The sequence below is a fragment of the Cucurbita pepo genome, unplaced genomic scaffold, assembly GCF_002806865.2.
Source record: "Cucurbita pepo subsp. pepo cultivar mu-cu-16 unplaced genomic scaffold, ASM280686v2 Cp4.1_scaffold000873, whole genome shotgun sequence".
NCBI lineage: Eukaryota > Viridiplantae > Streptophyta > Magnoliopsida > Cucurbitales > Cucurbitaceae > Cucurbita > Cucurbita pepo.
In genome coordinates, this window is record NW_019647081.1 from 1 (window position 1) to 10,337 (window position 10,337).

At 36.8% G+C, this 10,337-nt stretch overlaps 1 protein-coding gene and 1 non-coding gene across 2 annotated transcripts; one reads left to right on the top strand and one right to left on the bottom strand.

Moving 5' to 3' along the window:
* Nucleotides 1-4,774: 4,774 nt before the first annotated feature.
* LOC111785980 lies at nucleotides 4,775-4,880 on the bottom strand. The gene has a single exon (XR_002813728.1). It is a non-coding gene; the product is annotated as a small nucleolar RNA R71 (small nucleolar RNA).
* Nucleotides 4,881-4,896: 16 nt separating this feature from the next.
* On the top strand, nucleotides 4,897-9,746 carry LOC111785979. Its single transcript, XM_023666334.1, is given in 4 exon segments — nucleotides 4,897-5,223; nucleotides 5,539-8,542; nucleotides 8,545-8,634; nucleotides 9,139-9,746. Coding segments are annotated over 4 exon segments (4,029 nt in total).
* Nucleotides 9,747-10,337: the final 591 nt, after the last annotated feature.

A 10,337-nucleotide genomic window follows, 5' to 3' on the forward strand; every position in this document is an offset into this window, starting at 1 on the left:
TTTGACCCGCAAATGCTTCCACTAATGAGAAACTGTCCTATTATAGTAGTTTGACCCATACATTTTCACCTTTTGCAAATAAGGTATGAACTACCCTAAGCATAATTTAGTAGATACGATATGAATTAAGATCACAAAGTTCGGTAGTTCAATTTCTTACTTCTAAAATGTCGAACTTAAAAAAATGAAAATTTAGAGACCTATTGGACATAGTCTTATGTTTACGGATCAAATAGATATAAAGTTGAAAGTTTGTGGTGGACTAAACGTACAATATAGATAATTTTGAATGTTCAATACACTTTTAGTCTTACCTGATTTTAAAACTTCATCATAAAGTATGTATTCCATCTTATTGGAGGTCCTAATGATGATGAAAGAGATGTCATTCTACAAATGGGTCAAACCCTTACCTTGTTTAAGATATTTGAAGGTGGAGAATATAGGGCTTGGATTCTTTTCTCCGACTAGTCTATGAATCCACAAGTAATGAGAGTCGAGATGGTCACTGTTGAGAGTCGAGATTCGATATGGGTCAAACCCCTTACCTTGTTTAAGTTCTTTGCTCCAATAGGCTGAGAGTCGAGATCGATGGATTTTGTGCAGATGGTCACTGTTGATCATTTGATTCTTGTCATAATGGCAGTTTCGTAATTATCCATATCTTCAGGGGTCATTAGGTAGTTTGTCACGTTCAGAATATATTATTACTATTTTTCTAAAAAAAAAACAATCCATAATTTTCCTAACAATTCTTCATCCATTCTTGGTCATTATTAAGACTGTTGTCCTTAATCAATCCTCTTGATTTTTTTTCTTGCATTCATTCGGTCTTACATTGATGGCTTTTCTTTATTTTTTGGGGTGTTACATTGGATAAGGAAGGAGAAGTAGGTAAACAAAGAAAATGGTGCAAAACTATATTACCCCTAAGGATATCTAACTATGGTTCATGACCTAAAAGACCTTCAAATGCTATTAAATTAAGTGGTAGACCTTATTATGTGATGTCAGAAGATGTGATGATGTTTGAAAGTTGTTGGAACACTTTAATTAGCCAAACCAAGAATTAGAGATAAAATGACCAAAATGCCCCTAGGACTAGTTATTTAAATTCAAGGTCTATATATGCTCCAAATGACTTGCTACTTCTTTTAAGGCCTATTGGTAAGGACAAGGAGTTATGTTCAATGGTTCAAGTTGATTAGAGCAAGCTTGGAACCTAAAGCAAGTTAGGACCAAAGAAACACCTAAAGGAAACACCTCAAGACATAAAAGTCAAGACCCTTCTAGAATCCTCTAAGGAATTCATTATGAATGTATGACCTTCTAGAACAACTCATGTTTGTTATTACGATGTATTCATATGTTTACGAATGCATGTTATAACTTATGCCTCAAGGAATTATGAACCTTAGAAACTTACAAGATTGAGAATCAAGAACAAAATAGCTCCTTTCAAAAACTATACAGAGAATACTTTATTGAATCCTAGAACAAATGCAAAATCTAAGCAATAGTTGGGTAACATAACCATTACCTCATATACTACAAACTCTGAAAATACTTTACAGGTTCTTTCCTATTATCGATGTTACTCCCTTCCCTGTTTGATGTTAACTTCTTGACAGTAATGGCCTGTCCAGAATGCATCACTGCCTTGTATACAGTCCCGCCATAAGCACACATCTCGTGAAAAGTAATAGTGACCTCAATTAGATCTTGGGAAGAAAGTTTTTTCCTTAGGTGGGAAATAGACATCCGAATCCATAGATTTTCTTTCCTTGTTTTGCTCCATTTCGAATGGATGTCTCATGCAATATAAGATGATCATAATTAGAACGATAGAAACTCCACCTACCTTAAAAGATGGAGACGATGAATCTCCATTGCAGTTGTCAAGAGGTCCACCACAGAGCCCCTCTTTTTCAATGAATCTACTAGTGGGCATGTTCTGAAAAAAAGTTTTTGAAGGGATCGGATGTCTCACGTTATGCTATATTGCTATGCCGTAGCAAAATTAGTAGATTTGTACGCAAAATAGAATGATTGTTCTTCAACTAGGTATACTTTTTACGACTAAAACTTCTATTTCACATTTGTTAAATTTTATTTTTCTCTTTCCAACGTTCCTTACATATTAACTAACATTTTGTTTGTCAAGAAAAACATATTAGTTTGATTAAAAAAAAAAAAAAAAGCTCAGACAAAAAATCAATTGAGTAACTACTAAATTTATGTAATATATATAATATTACAATTATTAGAACAAAAATATATTTATCCATATAATAATTAAAAAAGATGTTAAAGTAATATTCTTGTCAATTTATCTCAAATTCCATTTTATTTTACTTTTTTTTTTTTTTTTTACTTTGAATTTATTAAATTTGGTTGAAAAAGTAATTTATGAAAAAACAATACTATGTGAATAAGTGTGACTTCTGAGTAAATTATGGGTACATGAATCACCTAAGATCACATCCTTATAAGAGCGACCGTGAGGATAAGATGACTAAGAAATGTTTAAAAGACTTGAAAGTCACTACCTATACAACCAAGGAGCACCTTCCTTTATGGTAGCTCAATCATAGGACCACATGGTTAAGCATGCTTTACTCGGAGCAATTATATGTTGGGAGACCTTTTAGAAATTTTCCTAGGATGCATGTGAATGAGGACAAAGTGATAACTATCTAAAAGTAGAGTCATATCAAGTCTTTTTGGAGTTAATATTGCACTCTTATTCACCATTTTCTCATTTATAACCCCATTTATTCTACTTAGTGAGCATGAAATCGTTTATTGCGGTCCAACGTGAAAAAAATATGATTTGGCATAAATCGATCTTAATTGTATATTTAATTGAGTTATGTGGTAAAATTTCAGACATTTATGCTAAACCATGTGGGAGTAGCGAATTTGGAAACAAATGGGGGATGACATGGAAATGATAAATCCACGTCAGCAGTCCAAGTGGGTCATTGACTACCCAATGAGGAACATCCTATGTGTACTACTTATTTCTTTTCAGCCCTAAAGGGGAACCCATGCTCAATATAAAAGGAAAAGGAAGACCAAGAGGAGAAGAGCCACATTTTGGGGAGAAAATCGAATTACACAGCAGCAGCTTCTGCTGCAGTGAACTGCTGTGAAACCAGAGACGAAGAAGAAAACCGTAATCCAGCAGCTATTGACAGCAGAAGGAAAAGGAGACCAACAAGGATTGATTAGGGCAAAGAGGTGGACGTGAGAGCTCAAGAGAAGGGAACTTCCATTGACGAACGGCAACAAACCGGGATAACTCTCTATTTCCTTATTCTCTTTCCTTATTCCATCAATTTTACATGATGAAGATGCGGATTCCTTTGTTTAATTCAGTTTGTATGGAAAGCTAAACTTAATAGGGGAGGCGAGAGAGTTTTATATAGTTTAAGTATGTTGACGATATGATTTTAGTTTATTAAAGAGTTGTTGTTAATGATTTACATGTATGTTTAATTAGCTACTTTACATACATAGTTGTTCTCTTATTCGGGAGAAGAGAGGGAGCAATGAAATCCTCTTTAATACTCTAGTTCCATAGCAAGGAGACTTGAAGGGTAATAGAAGGGTTAGGAATAATTCTTCTCCTAGAGCCTTGTTAATAGAAATTACAACGATTATGGAAATAATCACCATTCATGACCCTCGGAAGTGGGCTTGAGAATCTATTAAAAGGAACTAAAATCTACCACAAAACTCAACAACTTATCTATTTAATCTCTCTTAGCCGAACCTTCCTCATTATAGTTGATTTTCTCATCATTTTCTGTTTTTCGACAGCAGTGACACTCTGTTTTAGTTTTGTTTAAATAGTTAAAATCTCCAACACCCATTTGAATGTTACCAAAAAACTCACTTAATTTCCAGCGATAAAATTAACCAAAAAGATAGGTTCCCTGTGGAATCGATAATTTACTTATTACTTGCTACTTGTGATAGTGTATACTTGCACTTATTCTTGTGAATTTTACATCATTTTATTATATACATCCACAAGCGATCAAGTTTTTGGCGCCGTTGCCGGGGAACCTAATTTGGTTATTTTACTTGTTGTAGATTTTTGTGAGCGGGAGCCAACAAGAAGTCATAGTAAGCTGAGTTTTCCTACTGCTGTATTTACTGCTGAAGAATTGAGTTTACTGCTGCAGAATTCTGTGTATGAACCCACCTACGGGTTTGGAATTTATTTTGGATCCTGAAATAGAGAGAATATTTAGACGAAGGTTGAGGGAGAAAAAGGAAATGACAAAACAGAATATACAGCAAATGGCCCAACTAAATCGGGAGTTTGAAAATCCAGTGATGATGGCTAATCAAGAGAGAATTACTGCCAATGCCATTCATTTAGCAGATGACAGAGAAAGAGCGATCCGAGCATATGCACACCCAGCTGTGGAAGAGCTAAATCCGTGCATCATTAGACCCGAAATACAAGCAACCACGTTTGAGCTAAAACCTGTGATGTTTCAAATGCTGCAAACCATTGGGCAATTTCATGGACTACCGTCGGAAGATCCTCACCTACACCTAAAGTCATTTTTGGGAGTTAGTGACTCATTTCGATTTCAAGGAGTGGATAAAGATGTGATTAGACTGAGCTTATTCCCATATTCATTGAGGGATGGTGCTAAATCATGGTTGAATACCTTAGCACCGGGAACAATTGATTCGTGGAATAGTCTAGCAGAGAAATTTTTGATCAAGTATTTCCCACCCACGAGAAATGCACGGTTCAGAAATGAGATTGTTGCTTTTCAACAGTTTGAAGATGAGACACTAAGTGAAGCTTAGGAGAGATTTAAGGAGATGCTTAGAAAGTGTCCTCACCATGGACTACCTCATTGTATACAAATGGAGACTTTCTACAATGGATTAAATATTGCTACTAAACAAGTAGTTGATGCTTCCGCCAATGGAGCTATTTTGTCAAAGACATACAATGAAGCATATGAGATTTTAGAGAGAATAGCATCTAACAATTGTCAATGGGCCGATGTGAGAAGCAACCCAGGAAGGAAGACTCGAGGAGTACTTGAAGTTGATGCTTTGTCCTCTATCAATGCTCAACTAGCTTCGGTGACTAATATTTTACAAAATCTAGCGTTGGGGCAAGACTCCATGATCAAAGCACCAGTCCATACAGCTGCTGTAATTAACCAGACAGCAGCCGAATCTTGTGTATGTTGTGGAGAGGAACACACCTTTGATCAATGTTCAAGCAATCTGACCTCAATTTTCTATGTCGGGAATCAAGTTAGTCAAGGCAACCCAAAAAATAACCCCTTCTAAAATACTTATAATCCGGGGTGGAGAAATCATCCAAATTTCTCATGGAAGGGACAAGGCTCGTACAACCAACAAATGCCCCCTAAAGCAAATTACCCTCCGGGTTTTGGATTACAAAATCAATTGACATATGGTTCTCAACAAGCCACCACCACCCAAGGGGAAGGAACTAGCCAAGCTCAACACATACTGGGAATATCGCTTTAGAGCCTAATAAAGGAATATATGGCTAAAAATGATGCTGCGATACAAAGTCAACAAGCATCATTGCGAAATTTGGAAGTTCAAGTAGGTCAATTAGCAAATGAGTTACGAAATAGACCTCTTAGTAAGCTGCCAGCAGACACCGAAATGCCAAAAAGAGAGGGAATGGAACAATGTCAAGCAATAGAGTTGAGAAGTGGGAAAGAAATACCCAGCAGAGGAGAAAAAATTAAAGAACACGGTGATAGTCGCTCTCAAGAAACTGCTGATACACAGCAGAGAAAGGAGAAAGCCGTTGTGCAAGAAGAGCACAACAAAAATGATGCAGAAGCTGCTGTACAGAAAGAACACAGCAGAAATTATGCAGAAATTGTGAAGCCTCCTAAAACACAAACATCAGTCAGCAGTGGACAAGAAAGCAGAATATACACACCAACACCTCCTTTTCCACAAAGAATAAAAAGAAAGAAGGAAGAAGCCCACTTTGAGAAGTTCATGGACATATTTAAGGAAATTCACATAAATATACCATTAGTTGAAGCTTTGAAGCAAATGCCAAATTATGTGAAATTCTTGAAGGATGTGCTCACCAATAGAAGAAAGTTTGAAGAATTCAAGGTGGTACCATTGAATGAAGAGTGTAGTGCAATATTGAAAAACAAGATCCCGCTAAAGGAGAAAGACCCCGGTTCATTCACAATTCCAATATCAATAGGAGGGAAGAAGCTAGGTCGAGCATTATGTGATTTGGGATCAAGCATTAATCTAATGCCGCTGTCTATTTACAAAAAGTTAGGTATTGGTGAAGCTAGACCAACTACAGTCACTCTTCAACTAGCAGATCGATCTTTCACTTATCCCGAAGGAAAGATTGAGGACATCTTAATTCAAGTTGACAAATTCATATTTCCTGCAGATTTTATCATTTTAGATTATGAAGCCGATCATGATGTTCCAATTATTTTGGGGAGGCCATTTTTAAAGACCGGAAGAACATTAGTCGATGTCTACAAAGGAACCATCACGTTAAGAATGGGTGACCAAAAAGTTGAATTTAACATCAATGACAGCATGAAATATCCAGCAGTGACAGAAGAATGCTCAGCAGTGTATGAATTGACAGAACAACCAGCGACCGAGGAATGGGATGATGGGGAAAGCGGGCAGGAAGAAGACAGCAGCTGGAATGACAGAATAGAACAGTTAGCAGTTTTAGGTGAATTCAGCAGAACTTTTGAGTCACTAGAATGTGAGGGAAGAAAGAGTTCACCGATGAGACCATCTATTGAGGAAGCGCCGCAGCTGGACTTGAAACCACTACCACCTAACCTTAAGTATGCTTATTTAGGTGACAAGAAGACACTACCCATCATCATCTCAGCGACACTATCCTCGACTCAAGAGGATATGCTCCTAGAAACATTGAAGAAGCACAAGGGGGCGATAGGTTGGACATTGGCGGATATAAAAGGAATTAGCCCTTCACTATGCATGCACAAAATACAATTGGAGGAAGGAAAAGTTAAGTCCATTGAGCAACAAAGACGATTAAATCCCATGATGAAGGAGGTTGTTAGAAAGGAGATTCTCAAATGGCTAGATGCTGGAATAATTTATCCAATTGCAAACAGCAGCTGAGTCAGTCCTATTCAATGTGTTCCGAAGAAAGGAGGGATAACAGTAATGGCAAATGAGAACAATGAGTTGATCTCCACTAGAATAGTGAATGGATGGAGAATTTGCATGGATTATAGAAGGCTAAACAAAGCGACACGTAAGGATCATTTTCCCTTACCATTCATTGATCAAATGCTTGATAGGCTTGCTGGAAAGTCACATTATTGCTTCTTGGATGGTTATTCGGGATACAATCAAATTACAATCAGTCCAGAAGATCAAGAGAAAACTACATTCACATGCCCATATGGAATTTTTGCCTTTAGACGAATGCCCTTTGGACTATGTAATGCTCCAGCGACATTTCAACGTTGCATGATGGCCATTTTTACAGATATGGTAGAAACATTTATGGAGATATTCATGGATGATTTTTCGGTTTATGGAGAATCTTTTGAGACTTGTTTGTGCAATTTAGGGAAGGTTCTACAAAGATGTGAAGAGAAGAATCTTGTACTGAATTGGGAAAAATGTCATTTTATGGTCAATGAGGGAATAGTGTTAGGCCACAAGATCTCAAGAAGAGGAATAGAAGTTGATAGAGCCAAGATAGAAGCTATTGAAAGATTGAATCCACCTACGTCAGTTAAAGGTATAAGAAGCTTTTTGGGCCATGCAGGGTTTTATAGGAGGTTTATTAAAGATTTCTCCAAGATTGCAAAACCATTGTGTAGTTTGTTGGAGTCAAATAGAAAATTCGTTTTTGACAAACAATGCATGACTGCCTTCCAAGCATTAAAGACAGCGCTGACCACAACTCCTATAATGTCAACACCCGATTGGAATTCACCATTTGAGTTGATGTGTGATGCTAGTGGCCATGCTGTGGGGGCAATGTTAGGACAGAAAAAGGGGAAGGTACTTCATCCTATCTATTATGCCAGCAAAACGTTGAATGAGGCTCAAGTGAATTATACAACCACTGAAAAAGAATTGTTGGTCGTAGTATTCGCTGTTGAAAAGTTCAGAGCTTATTTATTTGGAGCGAAGGTGAAAGTGTACACTGACCACGCAGCAATCAAGCACCTAATGATGAAACCGAATGCCAAGCCAAGATTAATTAGATGGATTCTACTGTTACAAGAGTTCGAGATAGAAATCGTGGACACGAAAGGAGCTAATAACCATGTAGCGGATCACTTATCTAGAATGGAGAACATGGAAGAAAAGGTCAATAGCAAAGAAATTGATGATGCATTTTCGGATGAACAGCTGCTTGGGATAAACAGCAGTAGCAGAATGATAGCAACTCCATGGTATGCAGACATAGCAAAATTTTTTGCTTGTGCCATCATACCCGAAGAGAAAAATTATCAACAAAGGAAGAGGTTTTCCATGAATCCAAAAGTTACATTTGGGATGAACCTTTTCTTTTTAAACAATGTGGAGACGACATAATGAAAAGATGCATTCCAGACAGTGAAATACCAACAATTCTTGAACAATGTCATGCATCTCCATATGGAGGTCATTTTGGAGGGCAAAGGACAGCAGCCAAGGTATTTCAATCGAGTTTCTATTGGCCAACAATTTTCAAAGATGCAAAAGAATTTTGCAAGGGTTGTGATCAATGTCAAAGGACGGGAAATATCAGTAAAAAAAATGAGCTACCCCTGAATTCAATTCTAGAAGTGGAACTTTTTGATGTATGGGGCATTGACTTTATGGGACCATTTCCGCCATCTTATGGGAACTTATATATTCTAGTGGCTGTCGACTATGTGTCCAAGTAGGTGGAAGCAATAGCTTGTCCATCCAACGATGGGAAGACGGTACTCAAGTTTTTAAAAAGAAACATATTCACTAGGTTTGGTGTACCAAGAGCATTAATCAGCGATGAGGGAACGCACTTTGTGAACAGATTGATGAATAGTCTTTTAGAGAGATACAATGTAAAACATAGAGTGGCGACACCTTATCACCCACAAACCAATGGGCAAGCAGAGGTCTCCAACAGAGAAATTAAAAGTATTTTGGAAAAGGTGGTACAACCCAACAGGAAAGATTGGTCGGTGAAACTTGATGATGCATTATGGGCATACAGGACAGCCTTCAAAACCCCTTTAGGAATGTCTCCTTACAAGCTAGTTTTTGGGAAGGCATGTCATCTACCCCTGGAATTGGAACATAAAGCATTTTGGGCATTAAAGAAGTTAAATTTTGACTATACAACAGATGGAGACTTGAGGCGAATGCAACTAAATGAATTGGAAGAATTCAGGTACCTAGCCTACGAAAATGCTAAGATGTACAAAGAAAAAACAAAAATGTGGCATGACAACAAAATTAGGCCCAAAGAATTCTACAAAGGACAAAGAGTGTTGCTATTCAACTCAAGGCTGAAGTTATTCCCTGGAAAATTAAAATCAAGATGGTCTGGTCCGTTTATAGTTGAAGAAGTCACTCCCTATGGGGCAATAACGATAAAACATGGAGACGAAAGGAGACCTTTCACAGTGAATGGACAGAGACTGAAGCCATATTTGGGTGGAGAAGTAAAAAGAGGCATTGCCTCTTTAAGCTTAAAAAGCTGAAAAATAAAACATTTTGGAGCAAACGGGAGCTGACAAGAAACGGTAACAGGTAACAAACTCCCGGGAAGCCAAGTTAGTTTTTCTTCTCCTTTTATTTATGCACTTTTAATTGTTTTTAAATAGTTATCTTCACTTATCTTAGAATGATAGTTTTTTTTATATTATTTTACATTTTTATCATGAATGACTCGCATGCCCCAAGAAAGTAGCTAATTTTTTTTTTTTTTTTGTAGATGAATTAGGTGGATTCTGATGTGGTTAACAAGGCTAATTTCAAAGTAGTAAGGAGGTTAATTACATTTGGTACATACTAAGTTGTGATTAGTGTCAAAGTTATTCTTTTTCGGTGTATGTTGCCATGAAGTACCGCGTTTTTCCTCATTTGCAATAATTTGATCTAATTTGTGTGCGCTTTCTCACGAAACCTAAAGACAAAACACCAACACAAAAAGATGACATCAATTGATATCAAACAAGAAAAAGGAAAACTTTGAAAAAAAAAATTGAATACAGCAGACTGTTGTGTAAATAAAAAAATAAAAAAATAATAAATAATAAAAAAAAAATAAATAATAATAATAAAAACTGCTG